This window comes from Carlito syrichta, unplaced genomic scaffold, assembly GCF_000164805.1.
Source record: "Carlito syrichta isolate Samal-C Ts95f unplaced genomic scaffold, Tarsius_syrichta-2.0.1 Scaffold313381, whole genome shotgun sequence".
NCBI classification, from domain to species: domain Eukaryota; kingdom Metazoa; phylum Chordata; class Mammalia; order Primates; family Tarsiidae; genus Carlito; species Carlito syrichta.
In genome coordinates this window covers 157,954-182,139 of record NW_007257477.1, presented here as the reverse complement: position 1 = coordinate 182,139, position 24,186 = coordinate 157,954, and the positions used below count along the sequence as shown (strand labels likewise).

At 38.4% G+C, this 24,186-nt stretch overlaps 1 protein-coding gene across 1 annotated transcript in view; it reads left to right on the top strand.

Moving 5' to 3' along the window:
- Positions 1 to 24,186, top strand: part of SYT16 (synaptotagmin 16) — a 126,061-nt gene that overhangs the window by 95,050 nt on the left and 6,825 nt on the right. The window contains exons 3-5 of the mRNA XM_008070381.2: positions 2,644 to 2,900; positions 8,558 to 8,998; positions 11,896 to 12,085. Coding sequence (XP_008068572.1) covers positions 2,644 to 2,900; positions 8,558 to 8,998; positions 11,896 to 12,085 — 888 coding nt within the window. The remainder of the gene's footprint in view (positions 1 to 2,643; positions 2,901 to 8,557; positions 8,999 to 11,895; positions 12,086 to 24,186) is intronic.

Genomic DNA, 24,186 nt, shown 5'->3' with positions numbered 1-24,186 from the left:
CACATTCCTGAAATCTGTAGGGTCAGACTGTCAGGCAAGATTGGCTGACACTCTCAGGCATGAGCTGAAGCTATAGTTGTTAGGTGGAATAGCTTCTTTTCCAGGGAAGCCTCAGTTCTCTTAAAGTCTTCCATCTGACTGATTATGTAGGATAATCTCCTTTACTTAAAGTCAACTGATTGTGGATTTCAATCACATCTACAAAGTACTTTCCCAGCAGCATCTAGATGAGTGTTGGATTATATAATTGGCACCTATAGCCTAGCCAAATGGACATATAAAACTGACCATCACAGATGTTAAACAGAAGTCTTTGTATTTGGGTGGTGATAGAGGAAAGGGGTTTGGGAATATGAAAGAAAGTAATTGGATAATAGGATTATTTTTTCCTAAGTGGAATATGGACTAAACAAGTTGAAGAATTTCTCTTCTAATAAATTTGGTTGATGTGACATAATTATAGCCTATAATTTCTAAGAAGCCAGGATACATTTCTCTGACAACAGGTAATTACTTTTGTGTGTGTGTTGAAGGTGACATGATCTTCTTTAATTTAAAGACCTGGGAAGGCTGCTTTATGTAGAGGTGAATCACGTTTCCCTCTTGTCCTCCTTGCAATTTGACTTGTGCCCTAGATTTGCTTTTCTAATTCATTCCTTGCTTGTCTGTCATGGAAATGGTTTGCTACATTAATATAGTTCTTATGTTTTTCGTTATGAATAGCTTTTCAAGGCTTAATGTGGCTTTCGAAAATTCCCTTATTACTGATCTAGGTATTATCACCATAGGAATTGAAGTCATGAGACAATTTTATGGGGGTAATTTCTTGGTAAAGTAAGATTTTGTGCTGAATTCCTGCTGGGTACTACACACATGGATGGATGACTCCCTGTTTAATAGGATATTTTACTGTTCATGTATGTGAGCAACGGGTGTGCTAATTAGAGACTTAGAAGAAAATTCTGCTTTATGTTGTAGGTTTTTGCATGTAGATTTTTCCTTCTTCTGTCATTTTGCATGGTCTGTTTTGGTGTGTTGGACAAATAACTAAAAGTATGAGTATAAAAATGTTCTGGTGTCCTTTGAAAAATTCCCAATGTGCCTGAACATGAATTAATAATGATAAAAAGGCAGATAGGGAAATTTCTTAGTGGCCTACTGGGGTTTCGCAGAATCCCAAATTAAAAGTCTGGAGCTGTGCCTTGAGGACCATATCTGCCCAAAGATGTTTTTATATGGTCTGAACATGGTGACAGTATATTTAAATTTGAATGCTTATTCTAGCTGGGTCCTGTACTATATGGTAAGCTTCTGTTACCACCACTCTATATTGCTGCATACCTGCTTACACTTTAAAGTTATCTGAAGGTTTAGTGAGAACCCACTAGCAAATAGAGTGTGCAGTAGATGTACATGGCTTGGTGCCTTCAAGGAGCTTACATTCTAGTTAAACTTATAAGGCTAATGGAGGAAACCATCGCTACCAGGCAGTGTGTATGCAAGAGCTGAATTTATAGCATGTACTTTGCCATTCCATTCCCTCATCCTGTCCAAATCTCTAATTTTTTTTTCATCCTGGGATGGGGTTGCTAGAGGAGATGGGGGTGGGGATCAAAGAGATAAGAGATTCTTAGCTGTACTTTGAGTGTGGGAGGGAAATTGTGGTGAAGTCTAAAACTTAGGAAGACACTGTTAGTTTTTTCTTACCATCTGAGGGTAACTTTGACATTCAAGGGAGAGAAAAAGGATGAATGGGCTGAGAAAGCAAAACATTGAGTCTGGAGGAGTCAGGGAAGGTACAAGTGTTGTTGGGCTTTGTATGGACAGGAAGGAGGGTTTGAGGGGCACTGTGAACAGAAATACACAGCTGGAATTTTCATGAGTCAGTGAGACCAGAGGTGATGGTGACTTGGGAAGCAGTGGAAAGTGAGGTTTGATGGGTTTTATGAGGCCAGTTTGGGCCAGGCAGGTAAGCAAAGCTAATATTTATAGCAGGCCTTCTGGCTACCAGGTGGATATTATTTCATGTGTCCACAATGACCTATGGCTTTTTATCATTTTTTAATCAAGGAAACAAAGATTTAAAGGGTGAATATTGTTCAAATTCTTAAGGCAGAAATAGTACTTAAGCTAATGTCATCAGAATCCATGTCCAGTGTTCTTCCCATGGATCAAGTAGAGAACTTTTTACTTAGGAGGACCATGAAAGCCTTTTGAGCAGAGGGTAATATAGTGAACATGAATGAAAAAAGAAAGAATGGTAGTAGCATCAAGACCATACGATCTCTATATTAGATGATTTTTTTGGTACTACAGGTCCATTGTGGAAGTCTTGTGGTCATTAGCTACAACAAAAATGCTAATGTGTTTATTTTTTCCTTCTAACATGGATATACATTATTTATACTTATTTTATTAAGAAGTGCTAAACCTTCTTGTATCCCACATAATGAGTTAATAATCTTATTGATACGTGGACCAAGTTTTTCCACTATATGGGTGGAATTATGTTTCTGTAGGTGTTACTCGTATGGGTTTTGTCTTTGTGGTTTTGATTGCTGTGGTTACAATTACTCAATTTCTCTAGGTAAAACGGTATTTAAAAAATAATGATTTGAAATAGTTTCCTTATTGCAAATTTAGATTTGGATGGAGCCAGTCAACTGGGTTATTCTGAGAATCTGTCTTACGGTGAAGATGACTCCATGCCTGCTCACTCACAGTCCCCATGTGAGAGAGGGGATACCAGACATCATGGCACATCTCACCGAGAGACTAGTGTGGTCCGAAGCCTCAGCCGCCAGTCCACAGAGGGCAGCTTGGAGTTGGAGACAGCTTTTAATAGCCGGGGATTTGAAGATTCCTATGCCACTGACAGCTCCTCCATGTGGAGTCCGGAGGCAAGTTATTGATTTTTATTCTTTCATTGGTTTCCTCTCTTCCTCCCATCTCCTTCTTTTCCTTTCTCTCTCCTGCTGACTCTTCTCCCCATAAAAATTTTCCAGAAAGGAGGCATTGCTATGGAAAAAAGACCTAAAAAGACCCCTTTATTTGAAATAAATTTTTATTCAGATGACTAAAGCCCCTATGTGTGTCAATAAAATAATCATAAATAAATTTCTTTCAAAATGGAAAAAAAGAATGGCAGAAAAATATAAAGGAGAATAAGAATGGTGGTAGAATGGACCCAGGAATAGTCAGACTTTTCTTTTTATTAATTTTTTTTTTTTTTTAGAGATAGGGTCTTACTCTGTCACCCAGGCTGGAGTACAGTGGTGCAATCATAGCTCACTGAAGCCTCAAACTCCTGTGCTCAAGTGATCCTCCTGCCTCAGCCTCCCAAGTAGTTATGCCTACATGTGATGCCGCCATGCCCAGCTAATGTATTTATTTTTTGTAAAGGTAGGGTCTCACTCTGTTTCTCAGGCTGTTGAACTCCTGGTCTCAAAGTGCTGGTATTACAGGCATGAGCCACCATGCCCAGCAGCTTTTCTTTTATATGAAAGCTTTTACAGGCTTAATTTTAAATAATGAAATTATTAGTATTTTAGAGAGACTGGTTTATTTCCGTTGTGGTTTTGGTTAAGTGGAGTCTGTTTTTATTTACTCCAAATCTTGAGTTATGATAGTTTCAATATTAAAATTATTTGAAAATTGAACTAAAATGAAATGGCCCTGCGAATGAAATTATATAAGATATTATGATGAGGATCTTGCAGTGTGAATATATTTATTAGCTTTGAATTTAATTGAAGGTCTAGGAGACAGCATTAATCTGTAATGATACCCTGGTCATTGATACTGCTTTTTAGAATACATCTCTGATAAAAGATGCTTCTTCTACATCTCTTTATGAATTAAAGCTTAGTCCAGAATAAGCCTAACAATTCAGAGATAGGATGGGAGGGGATGATGATTGTAGCTACCATTTATTGAGCAGTTACTACATGCCCGGCACTGATAAAAATTTTATAAACATTGTTTTATCTCACAGGAAATTATAGTTATTCTTCATTATATAGATTTTTCCTATTATGATTTTATGACATTCATGGTGTTAAACAGTGGTGTTTAATACCTAATTTGAAATTAATTTTGATGAAATAAGTCACATAAGTATATAAAACTTTAATATAATTTGCAGGGATAGAGGAAGGAAGAGAAAGGTGCATAGATTTTATTAGCATCAGTCTGAGAAAATAAATAGAATGAATCCTTATTAGGACCTGGACTGTCACACTCACTAAATGCTCAAGGCAAAGGGGGAAAAAAGTCACAGAAAATCATTCTTCAGAGCCTTATTGCTAATACGCTGGAGCATGTAGGGAGTATATAAGGAGGTGTATGCATGCACATTTATGCCCCTACGTTGATGTTTCTGCTGAGGACTAGAAAAGGTAACTCAAATGTGTGGTCTGTGGCTTGTTAAAAGCAGTCCTTGATATAGAGGCACCCAAAGCCATTAACATTATAAGTTTTGTGTGGAAAAAAAAAAAAAGACAGAAAAAGAAAGGTCTGGTTCCCCATTGATTTACTACTGAGTCATCTCAAATCCCACACAATAACATGAACAATTGTGTTGGCTTTCTCACCACAAAAACAAAACAGAACTGTTTATCTGCTTATCAATACTCTGACTCTTTGATAATTGTGCTAGTAGGCTTGGAATTGCCTCCTCCAGATAACCTCCCATTTACCTGCCTGCTGGAGCTTTAATAGAAGACTTGGTGGTGAGGGTACTAAGTGTTCTCAGACTCCAAAAATACCCAGACATCTCTGTGTGCTCCATTCAACCTCCTATCTATTTTGAGACAAAAACTGTAATTTGGTGCTCCTACAGTAGAACTTCAAATCCAACTCGGAGGCAGTTCCTGTAACTGCCTGTTTTCAGGCTTAGCCTGCCTTTTAAGAATTGATTTATTTGCCTCTTAGCTGTATTAAGAACTGTCTTTCCCCGTGAATCTGACATTGGGAACATATTGTAGGTCTGTTTACTTTGGGCCACACAGATGACATCAACACTATCTTACTAAAACAGAAAGGCTTTTCATTTGACAGAAAATCTTTAAACCTACATGGGTTTTGACAACTTGACACAAGTATTTTCATCTCAAAGAAAAACCCAGGATATTAGAGCTCAAGGAGCCATTTGTTTTGCCTCCAAAGGAAACCAGCCTTGTGGTGTGACTACCTGTTAGGCTGATGGATTTTGGGGCTCTGCTATTTTCTGCTGCCAAAGGCCATCGACATATTCCTGCAGACCCAGGGCTTGGCAGGGAAGACAACAGGAGTGTGGTTGGTGATTCTGAGCACACAGGGAGACAGGTGTCCCACTTTCCATCTCTGCTTTCCACTGATTAATTGGTTGGCCTTGAGAAGTTAATTAAAATCTGCCAAATGGGGATAAGAATGAAGAGATTTTTACCTTGCAGGAAGGTCAGATGGATTAGTGGTATTAACAGTACCCACAGGAGGAGCTCCTTCAGTTGCCTGGCGATAGGTAAAGTGTGTTGAAATAATTATTTGCTATGAAAATACAAACCTTCACAAATCTTTGTCTCAAATCAACCCAGGAAGGGGCCACAAAGCCCAGTTTTCATGGACCATAGCTTGGATTAGTCCATGCAGAGCCCAGTAGTGACCTGGAGCTGTGCCTTATTCAGAGGTCTTAGGACAGTTGATAAATCTGTCCTGGGCTACAGACCCCACACAGGACTCCTCGGGACCTGCAGGTGGAGTGAACATTTATCTGAAGAGACAGCCTGGTAGATAAGTGGAGAGTTCCTTATTAACTAGGATGTTTCTATATTGGCATTGAAGTTGATGACAAAACTAGGAACTGTTAATCAATATTAGGAGCAGGGACCTCAAAGGATATGAAATTCCTAGTAGTGTGTTTCCAATCCCCACTTCCCATCTTCTTCCCTCTTCATCTCACACATTCACTATACATACAAATAGCTATGATGAAAGGTTTGGGGGAGAAGTAGGGAGAGCTTATGGTTCAAAAAAGGCTTGGGCTTTTGAGTATTGAATACTGGTTGAGGGAAGCTCTGGATTCAGACTGTCAGGATCTGACTCCTGGATAATTTTGTCTGGGCATATGATCTTGGCACAAGGAGAGGGAGAGTGTTCATTACTTAGCCTTCTTAAGCTTTAGTTTTCTCCTCCATAAAATGAGGATCTTAAAATACCTATCTCATTAGGATGATGTAAATACTTAAAAAGATAATGTGTCTTAGTTGGGTTCCCTAAAAGGCAGAGGCTAAGGCAAAGGCTTATGTTCGTTACCTATGTTCCTATTTCCCAGGTAATAAGAGTGAGGAACAAGAGGAGTGAGACAGGGAAGAAGGGGATCCAGTATGGGAAAGAGCGTTGGGTTGGCCACCACTAAGTAAGACTAATTGCTTGATCTTGTGGGACCATGCTCCAAGAAGCTGCATAAACCGATCTCAGGACATTTGACCAAGGGGAGAAAAGTTTACTGCATGAAACACAGCTCCTATGTACTCTGGACTTAACACACATGAGTGTCAAGTAGGACGCTACAGCTCTCTAAGCCTTGGTATCAACAGAAAGCCTAATGGTGAGAGTTGAGAATTACATGGTATGAATCGGAGGTAAGACATTCTTGAGTTGTGCCAGACTTGAAGCTACTTAGAGCCCAGATGGGCTGTGCCTTAGGGGAGGAAGGAAAATGAGGTAAGGCCAAGAAGATCTGAAGCATATAAAACCAGCTTTTATAGTCTATAAAGGATTTGGTTTGGTACCTGACAAAAGGAATGTCTTAGTGGATGTTAGCTATTATTACTCATGGTCAGACAAACAGTATAGTGATGATAAAGTGTAGGCTAAAATAGATGGGAGTTTTAAGAGGAGACAAAGGAGTTTGAAAGAAGACTCTGACTTGATTTTTTGAGTTGGTCTAACTCCTTGGAGACTTGCTTCTAATATTATATATACACTAGTCAGTTGTATTCAGAAGTCTCTATAGCAACCACTTTTATCACTTGAAACTAAGTATCTCTGAATAGAAACACTCACAGGATTGCATGCTCAGAGGAAAGGATATAAGAAGTTTCCCTTATTTTACAAGAAATTTAAATTTTCTTGGTAGGCTAATTTGAATCTTAAAAGAGAAAGGTATTTATTAGATGCCTGCTATCTGTCAAGTCCTCTACTCTTCACAACATCCCCATACAGAAGGTATCATCCCCATTTTACTGTTGAGGAAAACAGAATGTGGAAAGGATTAAATAACTTTCCCAATGTCATAGACCTAGTTAGTGGTAGACCTAGATGATTGGTTCCAGAGAACTGTGTACTTTCACTTGAACTCTGTGGGAAAGTTTCATTGATGAATGCATGTTTTGATGTGTTTTATTATAATTTTTGAAATGAAGAAATCCCTAAATTAGCAAAGTCTGGTGTTCAATTGCATAAATAGGAACTGGTTTACTATAAAAATCAGTTCAAAGTTTAGTTACAGGTAAGAGTCATGCCTTCAGAAGAGAAATAGAATTATGTTGACATTATAATTTGTTGGTGGGATGGTTCATTATAATAAATTGCAGTTCGACTCAGTTTTCCCAGTGAGGTAATCAGATTTGAGTCCTACAAGTCAATTTTTGTCCAAGGGTGATATTCCATTAAGAGTAGAGGTGTGTTTGAGATTAGGCATAGATATTTATGGAGTTCAACCTGAGCTAGGTATGTCACATCAATTAAAAACTCAAAAACAATACTCTATCAAGTAGGCATATTAATGTGCATTTTTCAGCTAGAGTACAGAGAGATTGATCTATCTGGCCAGAGTCAAAATGCTAGTCAGTGGTAGAGTTATGACTTCAATCCAGGCTCAGTGTTGCTGTTTGCGAAATGGCTGCTGGGGTGCCTTCCTAAACCCTTGCTGCTCGAAGTGTGATCTGAGATACCAGCAGCATCATCCTCCTCTGCTCCAAAATGCAGAGTCCCAGGTCCCTCGTCAGACCTACTGAATCAGAATCCTCAGATAATTTAGGTCCACATTAAAACTTGAGCAGTTCAACTCTAAACCTTTTCTCCCACATAGACTGAAAATATACTGAAGGATCACCTGCCCAGGACCCCCATTAAGATTCTTGTCTGTAGGAAGCTCTTGCCTGTAGAGAACAGGACCAAGCTCAACTATTTCTACCGGGGACACAAAGAAAAATCACTTATTGGCAATTGCATGGTGACTTAATTTTAGATTTAGCGTCTCAGTTGGTTTCAATGATTCTGGGCAATTGTGCTTTTTGAGAGGCAGTGTATATGAAAACACTTTGCAAAATATAAAAGCTATATTTATTCATTCCAAAAACTTTCATGAAGGCTCACCATATGCTAGGCACTGGGCCGTCAAATAACTCATGGTCTAACTAGGAGACAGACGAGCACATAGCCCTAATTAAGGCAGGGGGATGTGCCCTGGCCATCAGAAAGCATAAGATTTGTAAGGAGCACAAACTCCCCACTCCCCAAAATGCAGTTAAACATCATTATTTCCATTCCTAATCTTTTCCTCTGTCTGCAGCAGGAACAGGATGGGACCAATCTTCAGGTGTCATCTGGGGTCTCAGAGCCCATTTCAAAGTGCGGTGACTTAGATGTCATCTTTGAATATAGAGCTGCCAGCCAGAAGCTAACAGTGACCATTGTGAGAGCACAGGGCCTCCCGGATAAGGACCGAAGTGGCATCAACTCCTGGCAAGTTCATGTAGTTCTGCTGCCCGGGAAGAAACAGAGGGGTAGGACAGGCATCCAGAGAGGGCCCAACCCAGTCTTCAAGGAGAAGGTCACCCTTGCCAAGCTAGAGCCCAGAGACATGGCTGCCTGTGCTGTACGCTTCCGCCTGTATGCTGCCCGCAAGATGACCCGAGAGAGAATGATGGGAGAGAAACTGTTCTATCTCAGCTACCTGCAGCTAGAAGGGGAAATGAAAGTGACTTTGGTTCTGGAGCCAAGAAGTAATATAAGTGTGAGTATACTAAATGGTGCCACTAAGGACGTGGTGTGTTCAAAGACCTGGGATTGTCAGCCTTTGATTTAGTGCTTTCAGCCTGTGAATTCAGAGACTGTAATTTGATTTTCCATTTGGCTCTCCCATCCTTATAAGCCATGATTGCACTTCCTGGTACAATGGGTCTTTCATGCCTGTCTTCCTGCTAACCCAATGGATAAATATCATGTTCATTTTAGGGCATGGCAGCAGCAGTGTGGTAGAGGGCATGGACAAAATAGAAAAGGTGGCTTGGCCTTCTAGTTTGTGGATAAGTGGTCCTGTTCCTCCCACACCCAACATGTATGGTGAATCTCAGGAATGGGACTTTCCAGGCAAGGCCCTTAACAAGTGTATGGGAGCAGGCTGCAATAGCAGCCCTGAACTCCAGACACGTTGGAGACCTCCCATTTGAATGACTGCACTTTTCCCTAGGGCCCCATTCTTCTTTTGGTCCCAAGGTTTCTTGCATGTCTACAAGATGAGAAGCCCACTGTTGCTGTGGGCTCTATGTTATGTAGGGTGAAGATCTCCTTTCATAAATGATTGGGTAGCTATCTAGGCTATTGGGCCAACCAGTCACTCAGCAAAAGAGGCTTACTGTCAAGTACAGTGGAGGCAAAGCGGATGCGGGAAAGGACTAAGATGTGATGCCTCTGCCCTTAGGGAGGAGGAGGAAGGTGATAGACCAGTCAAGGTAGGCAAGGAAAGAGAGTGGCAGAGGCTGCTATTTGCTTAGAGGGATCAGAGAAGATTTCTTTGAGGTGGTGATACAACACAGAACTTTAGGGATCGAGGGAGCAAGGCTTGTGGATGATGAAGATTCTAGACAGAGGAGGTGGAAGAAGCTTATGACTGCGGAAGAGCATAGGAGCCAGAAAGGCTGGAGGATAGTGGTGGGAGATCTGTCCACTTGGATGCCCAGTGATGTCTCCAAATGAACATCTCCGGACTTGAAATCCTGATTTTTGCCCCCCTAAATCTATTCAACCTACAGCCTTCCCATCTTGCCTAAAGGCAATTTCATACTTCCAGTTGTTAGGGTCAAAAATCTTAGATGTCATTTGTGGCTTATCTCTTTTCCACCTGAAATCCTGTTGGCTCCATCTTCAGATATAATGTGAACCTGGCTTTTTGCTGGATTAAACCTCCTGATGGTGGTTTATCCGCTTTTGCCTTTGCTCCTACAGACTCTTCCCGACTTGGGGGTTGGAATGAACCTTTTAAAGCATAAGCCAGATCACGTCTGGTCTCTACTCAAATAGCTTTTTTTCCTTAAGCTCTGAGTAAATCTGAGGGTTCCAGAGAGAGGGAACTTGCAGCAAGTGCAAATGTTGGGAGGTGGGAGGAGCTTGTCATGACTGAAGAAGAGCACAGGGGCCAGAAAGGCTGGAGTGTAGTGTGGGAGATTTCTGATATCTGAAAACACGGAGGCCAGAATGCACAGGAGGTCAGAAGGGATCCTGCACTGTAAAGCACAGGAATAGTATGATTACACCCATATTTCTCTGTACCTGGCCCAGTGCTGTGTGCTAGGGCCACAGAGTTGAGGGGGCAAAACAAGCTGGTGGGAAATAACTTCAAAGGTGAAAATTCTTTCATTCACCAGTTACTTGAGTGTAGTTATTTGCCAGACATTAGGCTCCGTGCTAGGAATTGAGAGACTAATACGGAGTCAGAATTTCCTGGGAGAGGCACGCAATGAGTGAGGGGTGCCATGGTGGGAGCTTTTTCTCCTTACCCAGAAGCAAGCAAAAATCTTGTTGTCAAATTTTTATCTTCTAGACAGCATGGGCTATAAGGCAACTATCACAACCACCAGTTCCACGGTTCACAAATTGTGTTTCATGAAAGCCTGAGACATTACACAGATTCTTGTAATGTCCCAGGATACTTTCCTACAGATGTGCAGAATATTTGATTCATTTTATTTGTTGTATTTATTGGGTTCATGATACATTTGAAGAAATGATTTCAGATATTGAAAAGAAAGGTTTAAACCAAGTTCTATGCACTCGTTTCTAGAGGAAGAGGTTGTGTTTCAGGGGGTCAGGCTGGCCTGCCCTGTTAGGGCTGATTCCCACTCCTACTCCTCAAGTGAGATTGGTGTCCTAGTCCACTTTGCATCCTTCTCCTGGTGGAGGTGCATAGAGGTAGGTGCTCAGGAGAAGCATGCGTGTGAATACACATGACCGAAGGTGTAGGCTCTCTTGTGGGCTTACCAGGTGCCTACCAGGTCACTGAGATCCACAACCCAGGTGTTGGCTTCTTTATCAAATAGTTTTTAAAGTGCACATTTTCAACATATTTATTTCCTGAAGGGGTAAAATGTCTCATCTGGCATATACCTAGCTACCTTAAGTAGAACTAGGAGCCAAATGATCTATGTGCGGGCAGATGCCCAGCGGTCATTTCTTTTACAGTTAAGACGAAAACACCTTCTGTATTGCTACATTCACCAAGGAGCTACAGGGCATAGAAATCAAACTCAGGCCTAGAGTGGATGGGTCCATAGAAATATTCAGGCACAAATTACACAGGAGGGGATTTGAGTCTATATTAAATGTATTATTAGCTCTCCACATATCATAGAGGGTTTGATTTACACTAGCAATAACATCTTTGTCTGTTTTGTCTTTAGAGAGGAAATATTGAATGGAGACAGCTCTTGAAACAAATATGTCAGCTCATAATGCAGGGGACCTCATCCATGACTGTGCTCCTGGGCCCATTGTAATTCACACCGAGTGCGCCCTTAGTCATCTCTGGCAGTCGTTGGGGTTGGGTCACAGTTTCACCAAACATAATATCGGCTTTCTCTAAAAGAGAGTGGTGCAGCGTGGGTCAATGGATTCTTTGTTGTTCTTCCCCTCCAGAGTGGAGGGTCTCCGCTCAGCCCATCTGCAGTTTCTCACAGTGACAGTGCTTCATCCACGCAGTCGCTGTCTCATGGAGGGGCGCCAGAGCTGTTGGTGGGGCTGTCGTACAATGCCACAACAGGACGATTATCTGTGGAAATGATCAAAGGCAGCCATTTCCGAAACCTCGCTGTTAACCGAGCCCCCGGTAAGTGTGTGTATGTTCCCCCAGCTCTTGTCCTTCCAGAGGCAAGTAGAAGGTTGTGTCTGCTTTCATCTTAATTCTTTAATTTTTGCTGTAAAGATGATCCTATTATGGCTTAGCCAAGATTTCACAAAGAGATACCTGTGGGTTTTTTTTAATGGCTTTCTATTTAATTAGACTTCTTCGATATCTAGATACATCGTGACATGAAATAGACTGACCTGTGTGTCTACACTGTTTAAAGGAAAAGAATGATGTTTTCAGCAACATAATGTGTGTGGGCGATTAAAATCTGCTAATATGTTTCAAGTCTTCAACTTTAAAGAGTCAGAGCTCTGGCCTTGAAGTGAGGCAGTTCTGAGATCAAATTCCAGCTCTTCTTACTATATTATATATTCACTTGATTTGCTCTGATCCTGTGCAATTTCTCTTTTCAGAACCCCAGCTAACTCATCTGGAAAAAAACTATATTGGCAGGGCACAGTGGCTCAGGCCTGTAATCCCAGCACTTTGGGAGACTGAGATAGGAGGACTGCTTGAGGCCAGGAGTTTGAGACTAGCTTGGACAGCATAGAGAGACCCTGTCTCTACAAAAAAATCTCTACCATAAGTGTGTGAGTGTGTGTGTGTACATATATATTATACTATTAATATTTGATGTTTAATATATTAACACATTAATAATATACAATATTAATATAATATAGATAACTATATCCAGAGCCCAGAACTCTGGATAACAAATTATATAGTATAATATAATTTATATAATTGATTACTATATTAATTAACCCTATATTACATATTTAATATATTCTATGTAATATATTAATTGTAACTTCCTGATAGGCTCATTTTGAACTTTAAGTAAAGTGACTTATGTACATGTTTAGTACAGTGCCTACCACATAGTGAACACACAAGAGATGTTAATGGTTGTAGTAAAAATGGAGAGGGAAGTAAAGGAGGCATAACAGGGTCCATGCAAGACTGGTTCACTAGGGGAACAACCACTTTTGAAATGACCACTGGAAAGAGAGTTTCAAGACATAGCCCTGTAGCTGCAATCCAGGGTTCAGGAAGCCAGACTTAAAAAACTGCTGCTGTCAACTGCCTCAATAGCCTTTCCAAGAAATTAGAATTGAACATTGGGATCATGCTGTTAAAAAATTAGCTCACCTTTTTGTGACCTTGCTTATCAACAAACATGCTTGGAAAGGGGCCGTTTCTCCTGTGCTTCTGCCTTCTGGACCACATGTAAATACATCTGATTGAAGAAAACTAATTTGTATCAGAATGCTAGCTGCAAGAGAGTCTGAAAAATGTTGTTGAATTTCCACTCTTTCAAATATAGGCAAGTAAACTAGAAGGGAGTAGAGAGCAAGGAAGCTTGCCTACTACAGGCATCAAAGCATTCTTGAAAGAAGAATGAAGTCATTACAGATGTAGTAGCCTGGAAGAGTCTGTGGACTCTGGTATCATGTGTCAGCAGCAGATGAAGAGCCAGGTGAGCCACTAGAAAAGGGTTGGTTCCTGCAACCAAACCTGGGCTCTTACTCTTTTTTGCCCTTAATTGAACTGTAACCCACAAAGTCTGTGCATGGGTGCATCTTGTTAGTCAACCTGCATTTAAGCCATTAAAGCAAGTTAGTAAGGAAAGCCCCAGCACTTTGGATAACAAAATAAACTGGAGGTACAAACTGTATTTGTACTGACACTCAGAACCAGGTGAGAGCTATTTAGAGTGCATAATACATGCTTATCATTGATTGCATGACTAGAGTCTCTTTGCTAGACACAGTTTTGTTTTTCAAAATTAGTGCTGAATTTACTAGAGATCTGGATTTACTACTTCTCTTTCAGAACTTTTGCCAATCTCATTTCCTGTCCTTCCAAGATTGGTAAAATCTAAATAATTTTTTTTAGGAACATGCTGAAGATGCAGAGAATGATGGGGATGTGGGTCACACAGTCATGACCCATTCAAGTACATTCTGGGAAGCTTATTTGTGCATTGGTTGGCATCAGGCATTATAGAGAAGTACAACCTGGTGGTTAAGAGATTATCCACTGGAGGTCAACAAATCCAGGTGTGAATTCAGGCTCTGCCACTTATTAATTGTGAGTTACTAAACTGTTCTGAATCTCAGTTTCCTCGTCTGTACAAAGGAGATTATGGCACTTTATTGGTAGGAATGATACCTACAAAGCTGTGGTGCAGAGGATGGAGCTATTGTATCTTTATTAATTTCTATATAAAAGAAACTATGCCAAACAAGATATTCTTATAACTAATATTTAAAGCCAAATAGTAAAAAAGGGCAAATCCTAACTTAGAAATTGACTTTGTTCCAGAAGTTTAAGTCAGTTCGTCATTTAGCACATGATTCATCATAGGCAGAGCATTGCAATTCAACTTAAAATGTAGCTGACATGTAACCAAAGTAATAGAAAACAATGCTACTGCAATGCTATTAATTAAAACAGAAACCCAATAGTGAAGACAAAAGTTTTTTGTCTCTGTAGAATGCTGGTACTTGAGGAAAAGCCAGTTTAATTAGGAGGGGATGAGAAAGTAGAAGTTTCCTTTGTGGAGCTTCTGAAAGGGACCTCTTGGAATTTTCAAGGGCTTTCGACGTGGACGGCCTGGTTCTACATTATGTCTCGCTTCATTATGGCACTTGCACTGCTTCAACTGTTATGTGGCAAGCTTGGGATACATTTTTAGTTCCCATATGGAAGAGAAGAAAGAGAAAGAATGAGGGACACGAGTTTTATGAGGTAACTGAGCAGAGTTGGAAGAAAGAGGGGGAGAAGAAAAGAGGGTGCCAGCCTGGAGATGTGTGGAGCTGTGAGTGGGGAACAGAGGAAGCATGCCAAGTGCCATGTGCGCCATTCACACTGTGGTGGGAGGGCAGGAGGCCCAGCTGAGCCCTGCTGCAAAGTTCCCCACAGGGGAACTGCCTGGCATGGGAACTTGTACACGAAGGTCATCAAATCCTATCCTTGAGACTCTCAGCTCAGGTGCAGTTACCGCCTTTGTGAAACAGAGACTTTAGTCCTGCCTTATGAGCAGGATGGTGATGATCAGGGCAAGGATTGTGTGAAGAATGGTTCTTAAGTCGTGTGACGAAAAATAGGTTGAGCCTGAGTTTGGGAACTTTTCTAGAATATTGTTAAGTTTTAATTCTTGCTTGAACAGAGACGAAGGCTGGAATTTACAAGTGAGACACTTTTGCCTCAAAATATATTATGAAACAAAAGGTAACTTGCCAACTTGGTCCAGTTAGAAGATTGTTTTGATATTTTAAACTCCCCCCCCCCAAGAAAGACAGAGGAGTTAGACAAATAGTAAATGGCATTCTTCTTCTCTATTCAGGTCTTAGAAGAAGTCAGTCACTGAGATATAACTGCTCCCCTCCCCCAACTTCTTAGGTAAAATTCTTGGGTCTCCCCAAGGACTCAGGGCTTTGTGAGGCAGATTTTACTCTGATGGGCAGGAGCTAGTGGGGGCAGTCATAGAGACATGTGTCTCTACTAGCACCTGCCAGAGTCTTCACTGCACAGTCCCCTGCAAAAAAAAAAAAGAGGACAAATTGCATAAAATGTTGGTTAGGATGTGAAGAATACATTCTTGGTGAGAGTGTAAAATGAAACAGCCACTTTGTTGGAAAAAGACTTGGCAGTTTCTTATAAAACGAAACATGCATTGAGAATTTGTCAATTCCATTCTTAGGCATTAACTTGTAAGTCAAAAAAGAAAAAAAGAAAGACCTGTACAGGAATGTTTATAACTGCTTTATTCAAAATGTCAAAAGCTGAAAAGGGTCCTCATGTCCATCTACAGGAGAATGAATAAACAAATTAAGATATATTTATATAATGGAATACTATTCAGCAATAAAAAGTAAAATTAAGCTTAGACATTCAACAACGTGGAGGAATCTCACCAAGTTACCAAGTAACTACTGCCTGATTCCATTAATGTGAAAGTCTTCAACAGGCCAAACTATCTATAATAATCTATAATCTATAGTGGGGAAAAAAGCAGAAGAGTGGTTGTCTCAGGAGGGGTATGGTGCCAGGATGTACTGGGTAGGAACATGAGAGAATATTCTGGGGTGACAGAAATGCTCTATATCTTAATCGGGATGTGGCTTAAATGGATGTATGCATTTGTCAGAATTCACCACCGAATGACACTAAACTTTGCACATTTCAATATATATATACGTTTTACCTTAACAAAAGAACGGTACATGAGATTACCTCTAGGTCCCAAGTTGGAGGATGGGTAGAGCTAGGGGAAAAAAAATAACTGTACAATCTTGAACTTTAGTTAGTGCAATGCATGCTGAAACGTTTAGAGGTGAAGAGCAATGATGGCTACAACTAAAAAGGATTGATGAGTGAATAATAGATGCACAGATATGTGAGAAAATAAAACAATTCAAGACTCAAGGTAGTGGATACATAGGTCTCCACTGTACAATTATTTCAAATTTTCTGTGTGTTTGAAATTTTAGATATATAGCACGTGGGGAATACAAGCTAGTATGGTCTGGAATAGATCAGCTGGGTCAAGTGGGTTAAAATAAAACATGAGTCTTAGCCATAGATAGATAGGGCGTCTTTGGTTGGCAATACCCTTTTTTTTTTTTTTAATGACATCTCTGGATGTAATCCTATACCCCTGGTTCAACCTTGGGTGGGAAAGAAGGGATACCAAGAAGCTGAACCTGAGGGCATCTTCTGTAACATCCTCCATTATCCACATTCAACCCAGGAGAAAGTATGTGGTTGGGCATTTCTAACTTAAGCCTTTTTCTCTACTCATCTAATATATATAGATTTTAAAAACTCTCTATATGTAGGTATGTATGCATCTATGTATTAAGCAATCAATCATCTTTTGGTGAAAATGCCCATGTTATAAAATGTTGTGGTTCTTCTTTTAATCAGATAGGTGGCTATGGAAGATAAAATAGACTCTCTGAAAATTACTGAAACTAGCCCATAGAACCTATTCATAATCAATAGACAAATGAGGTAGTGACATGAGCCAACCCTAGCCCAAATCAAGTAATAATATGCCAGCCATCAATCCAGACACTTTCAAGGTAATGTCTCATTTTGTACATGGTCAGTGTTAAAAAATATTGCCATTATTGCTGTTTAGATGGTAAAGGCTAGTCTACAAATCTTCTGATGGCAAGAGATAGTCTCCAAGTCTGTACGTGCCCAATGGTCCAGGTAAAAAAAGCAAGGTGTAGTGTCTGACATCTGAAATCCTCATGTACATTTACAAATGCCTTTGGAAAAGTTAGCATTAAGAATGAGAAACATTTGATTATCTTTTAAATTTGACTTCGTGGGAAATCAATTCAATAACAATTTAGCTGCTTTTTTCTGTTCTTATAGGCCTGCCACCTCTCTGAATTTCATTTCCTTCTCTGTCAAATGAGTTAATAAGTTTATGTTACAGACGCATGTGCTGTTTTTTAAAAAAAAGCTCTTCTCTTGTCAGGTTGTCTTCCTCCATCTTCACCTTTGCTGTTTCCTTTTACAATGTGTGGCTGCATTGTGTATGTTTGTATATATATATATATACACACATATAAGAGTCCTTGTCAAAAACTATCATTAAGATGCTCCCTCCAGTTAAAAACAAGTTCTCTAGCTTCTCAGCATGTGCTTGATTAGCCACACATGATAATTACATCCCAAATGATAATACTTAACTGCAGCAGCATATTAACCTTGTTAAGCACTCACAATAGCAGAGACTAGAGGAAAGAAAAATAAAAAAGCAAATCAGGCTGACTCGTGTTTAATGTGAAGAACTAGTGGGATTCAGAGGGTTTACTCCACAAATGGAGTGTGGGGGTGGAAGAACTCAATGAAAGTGAACAGATATGGGACATACCACCATCTTTAAAAATCCTGGTCCAGTTTTCAGTTTAAACATAGTGTATTAATAGCCACTGTGTGCCCAGAATCCTGGTCATTTCATATGAGGATTTAGATACAACACTAACTTTTTCATTTTTTATCTTATTTTTTTTATTTTAGAGTTGTTTGGTACATTTAAGAGTTTACTACATCAGTAAATTGTGTACAGATGAGGTTTGGGCTTCTAGTGAGCCTTTTCTCCTCCTAGTAGTGAATGTGGCTTCCATTGGGTGGCTGTGTGCCCCTTATCTCCCTCCCACTCACCCTCCTTTAGAAGTGCCCAGTGTTTGTTGTTTCTAGATGTGGCACTAACATAATGAGTGCATATGTAATATTCTTTTTTCTGTATCAACTCATTTAATTTTCACAATCATATCAAAGTGACAGAAAATATTAAAAGCAATAAAAAAGACAGTTACCATAGTATGTGAAATACAGCTCAATAAACATTTTTTTAAATAAATAGCACAGTTTACTACAGAGGAATGCCAGTAAGACTGAGGACAGACTTTTCAATAGCAGTGATAGAAGCCAAAGTACAATGGGATGGCAATATCAAGTCTTGAAAGGAAAAATACTCAACTTAGCATTTTGTTTCCTGAGTGAAGGAAAAATAAAGACATTTTCCATATAATTTGAAATGATTTATCACTGAAACAAATGACTAAATGATGTATTTCTGGAAGAAAGAAATTGAAATTAGAAGTAATGAGAACAAGAAGGAATAATGAACAAATAAATGGGTTAGCATATAAGTAAATATGTCTGCAAGGGTGGCACAAAACAGAAACAGTAGTAAACATGACTAATCCTGGAAGTACAACTGCAAAGTAAAAATAAAATTCTAGGCAGAAGTTACATAAGGATGAAAGGGGAGATGGAAATAAAAGAATTCTAAGGTTCTTATATTGCTTAATAGGAGGGAAAAGGCTCCAGATGATTTTTGGCACGGCTGCCAAAACCATTCAATGGGAAAAGGATAGATAGTTCATTCAATGAATGGTGATGGGAAGAGTGGATATCAACATGCAAAATAGTGAAATTGGATCCTTACCTAATACCATAAATATTGATTAACCCAAAATGGATCAAAGACCTAAAACTATAAAATTCTTTGATGAAAATTTAGGACAAAAACTTTATGACATCAGATTTGGAAATGATTTCTTGAATATGACACCAAAGGCACAGAAAACAAAATTAAAAATAGAAAAGTTGGACATCATTAAAGTCAAAAAATTTTGTGCATCCAAAGACCACAGAGTAAACAGGCAACTCACAGAATGGGGGAAAATATTTGCAAATCATATATCTGATAAGGAATTAATATTCAGAATTTACAGAGAATTCCTAAAACTCAACAACAGCAAAACAAGCATTAACAAATAGAGAACTAGAATAGACATTCCCCCAAAGAAGATATGCTAATGGACAACAGAGAATATGAAAAAATGTTCAATATTGCTGATCACAGGAAAATGCTAGTTAAAACTACAGTGAGATATCATCTCATACCCATTAGGATGGCTACTATAAAAAATACAGAAAATAACAAATGCTGATTAGAATGTGGAAAAATTGGAGCCCTGGAAGGAATGTAAAATGGAATAGCTTCTGTGGAAGATAGTATGGCAGTTCTTTAAAATATTAAAAATACCACATGGGTCAGCAATTCCATTTGTAGGCATATACCCCAAAGAATTGAAAGCAAGGTCTTAAAAAGAAATTTGTATGCTCAGATTCATAGCAACATTAATGACAATAGCTAAAATGTGGAAGCGATCTAAATGTCCACTGAGGAATGAATGGGTAAGCAAAATGTGGTATATACATACAAGGAAAACTATTCAGCCTTAACAAGGGAAGAAGATTTTGACACATGCTATAATGTAGATGAACCTTGAGGACATTATGCTAAATGACATAAACCAGCCACTAAAATACACTGTATGAATCCACTTATACGAGGTACTTAAGAGTAGGAAAATCCTAAAGACAGATAGTAGAATGGTGGTTGCCATGGACTGGAGGAGAGACAAATGAGAAGTTATCATTTAATGTAGAGTATCATTTTTTTTACAAGATGAAAAGAATACTGGAGATGGATGATGGTGATGATTGCATAACACTGTGGATGTACTCTTAATACCACTGAACCGTATACTTTAAAGGGTTAAGATGGTAAATTTTGTTATGTATATCTTAACAGAATGTTTAAAAATTTGAAAAAAAAATACATTGGCAGGAGATCAGAAGATACTGTAAAGTTTACCAAACAGCTCATATAAGAGTTGGGTTTAGACTGATGTTGCTCCTAGGAAAACAACACTCATATTCAAATTAAGAGATTAGGAAGCTGTACATATGTGGGAACAGGGAGCATATGGGAAATCTCTGCACCTTCAATTTTGTTATGAACCTAAAACTGCTCTAAAAATTAAAGTCTATAAAATATAAGATACTTAGAAAATAGAAGATAGAGATGTTGATTAACTTTGGACATTAAACCAAGTGTACATGTTAAAATTATGATCTAACTTTCAAACCAATGAAGGGAATAAATGAAAATAATATAATAAATCAATCAGAAAGTGGAGAAAATATTTTTTAAAGCATAGAAAATGAAGGATAAATAGAAAGCACAAACCAAAACAGTAAATATGAATCAAAATTTATCAGTTGTCATAAGAAACACAAAAGGACAAAAATTACTATGTAAAAGATAGATATAAAATTAGACTAAGATCTCTCTTTTCCTCTCAATCTTTCCCTGTTCCCCTTCCTCAGACTCTCTCACATACTGTAGTTTATACTGGGCTTACCTAGCTTTATAATACATAAGGAAAAAGTACTAATTACCAACAAATTGAACTTAGCTCAGGAATACAAGAATGATACAACATTAAGAAAATATGAAAGCCGGGCTCGGTGGCTCAGCCTGTAATCCCACGCCTTTGGGAGGCTGAGGTGAGTGGATTGCCTGAGCCCATGGGTTTGAGACCCGCCTGGGCAACTTGGCGAGACCTCATCTCTACAATAAATCAAAAAATTAGCTGGGCGTGGTAGCGCGCGCCTGTAGTTCCAGCTACTTGGAAGGCTGAGGCGGAAGGATCTCTGGAGCCCAGCAGGTCGAGATTGCGGTGGCCGGGAGCGGCCACTGCACTCCAGTCTGGGCGACTGAGTGAGACTCCAATTCAAAAAAAAAAAAAAAAGAAAAGAAAATATGCTAGTGTAATTCACCATATTAACTGGTTCATGAGAAAATATTATAATTATCTCAATAGATGCAAATAGAAGCTTCTGATAAAAAATAAAATTTTTGAAAAAATTATGATTATCTCAATGGATGCAAATAGATGCTTTTGATAAAATACACTCTTCATCACTGATAAAAAATCTTAGCAGATGTGCAACAGATGTGTTAATATAGACTAGGCTATATATATATATGATATAATAACAAATAAATCCTCTCCCAGTGGTTTATTAAGACAACAAAAGTTTATTTTTTTCACATCAAGTGATAGGACTCTTCTGTAAGCTATGACTAAGTCATATAAGTACTTTCCATTTAATGAGGTGATAACATAATATGCATATATGGCTTCTATTGTTGGCATGGAAGGGGAAGAGACAGCAAGGGAGATTTCTTAATTGGGTAGAAGTGGTTGAATATAGCCATGATGAAGGTGATATTTATCACTTCTCATATTACATTTTTTCAAAACTCAGTCACATGGCCCAGGCAACTCAAATCTGATGGGAAGGCCACACCCTTAATTTAATATTTCACCTGAATTAAGCATCACATTACTCACCTTTGTGGCACAAAGCCTTTTAAAATCCATCTTTTACTGTTTGGAGGTCTGGAAGCAATCAGCTTTTCCATTCACAAAAAGTTTTGAATTTCTGTATTTTCTCTGCACACTGGTCAGTTCTTTTTCAAGCTTACCTTGTCCCCTCTCTCCCCAAATGAAACCAATACTACTGAATGTACACTTCAAACATTCTCTTTTTCAATCTGTTTCCTTAGGCATATGTTCTTTCTTTCAAGTTATAGCTTATGGCAGTTTTACCATGACATAATATGGATTATGGATTTCCAATGATATTAGTTTCTGCATTACCTGGCACCCATCTTCTAGGCCAATGCTCATTTTTCTTCTTCTTTAAAAAATGATCACACATTCTAGTTCAGATTACCAATTACCATATCAGTCACATTTTGTCAGGGAGATAGAGAATAATCTAGGTAAGTTGAATAGAAGTTGTTTACCATAGGGTTTAAACATTGGAAGGCAGCAAAGATCAAGAGGACTATTTTCAGGAAATTCAGAAGTAAAAGGCATCACAGGAAAGATACAAATATGGTCTAAACTGTGTGAACACAGAAGGAGTGATGCTCATAAGGTTCTTTGAATACTATGGGCAAAATTTCTCCATTGTCATCTGCTAATACCTGAGCATATCTGCAACTGGTCCTAGAGAGTTGTGGCTCCCTTTCCTTCTATATTCCTCTCTCATACAAATAACTTTAATTAATAAAATCTGGCTGGAACCTTGCTAGTAAGCAATCAGGAGAATGTAGTTTTAAGGCTTTATGCCTCTTTATTGCAGGAAAGATCTTACAGTGGTGGAAATGGTATTAAATATCAATAACTAATAATGTGGCACAAAAGGGAACTTGCTTAACTTGATAGTGGGCATATTAAGGAACTCTACACTAATCAGTATTCTTAATCATAAAAATTCCCTTAAAGACAGGAAAAAATAAGAATTCCCACCAGTATTACTTTTATTTGATATTAGACTCGAGGTTCAAGGCAGTTCAGTAGAATAAGAGAAAAAAATTTAAGATTAAAATTAAGAAATGAATTGTCATTATTTATTGAATATGATTGTTTACATTAAAAATACAAGGGAATCTATAATTGTAATATTTCCTATACAAAATCAATTGTGTCTTAATACATTAGCAACAATTAGAAAGTAAAGCTTTATTCACAATAGCAAAAACATGGGACCAACCATGCTGCCCATTGAAACTGGACTGAATAAAAAAAAGTGGTACATATAAAAAATGGAATATTATTCAGTCATAGAGAAGGACAAACATATGGACTTCCCAGCAACTTGCATGGATTTAGAGTCTACCATACTCTGTGATCTGTCACAGAAACAAAGAACCTCCTATTCTCACTCATAAGCGAACCCTGAACATTTACCATAATGCTATAAGAAAGGGATTGGCAGTAGTGGGATACTGCTGGGGTGGGGGTGGGGAGCACAACATTAATAAGGGTGCCTGATCTCAAACCAGGCAAAATGGGGACCAAAGGGAGGCCCAAACTTTACATGTACAATGACTAGTTGTATACCTAATCCTGAATTGTAACCCACATCTTTAAAATAAAAAAGAAAGAAGGTAGAGCTTTAAAATACTACTATTTACAATGGCAGCAAAATATCTAAGATACCAAAAGAAAACATTAGTATGAAACAAAAAAGAAAATTATAGAAAAAATACAAAACATTTTGAAAGATACAAAAGGAAACTGAATAAATAGATATACCATGTTCATTGATAAGACTATTCTATATTTTTAAAAACAACAGATTTTTTAAAAGTAAATCTATATGTTCAATATAATCCCAATCAAATTTCAATTAAATAAAAAAGATATTTAGTTTTTTTTCATTTTTTACAGAACTGGACAAGTTAATTCTAAAATTCATATGCAAGAGCCAATAAAACAAAGCAAGAGCTTAGGATAACTAAGACAGCTTTTAAAAATACTTTAGAGGGATTGCCCCTAGAAGATATCAGACATTATAAAATGTTGATAATAAATTATGATAATAAAGTGATGATAATAAATATTATCAGACTTAGAGAAAGACACCCAAGCCTGGAAATTTGATGTTGGACAGACATGGCATTACAAATTAGTGTGGAGATAATAGATTATTTAATGAATAATGCTTCCCATATAGAAAAAAAGTAGATCCCTACTTCATACCACATTCAAAGATCAATTACAGCTGGATTAAAGATCAAATGTGAAAAACAAATTTTTAAGACTTAGGGAAGAAAATATGAGAGACTTTTTTTTTTAAAGTTATTTATTTTAATAGTTTCAGAGGTACAAATA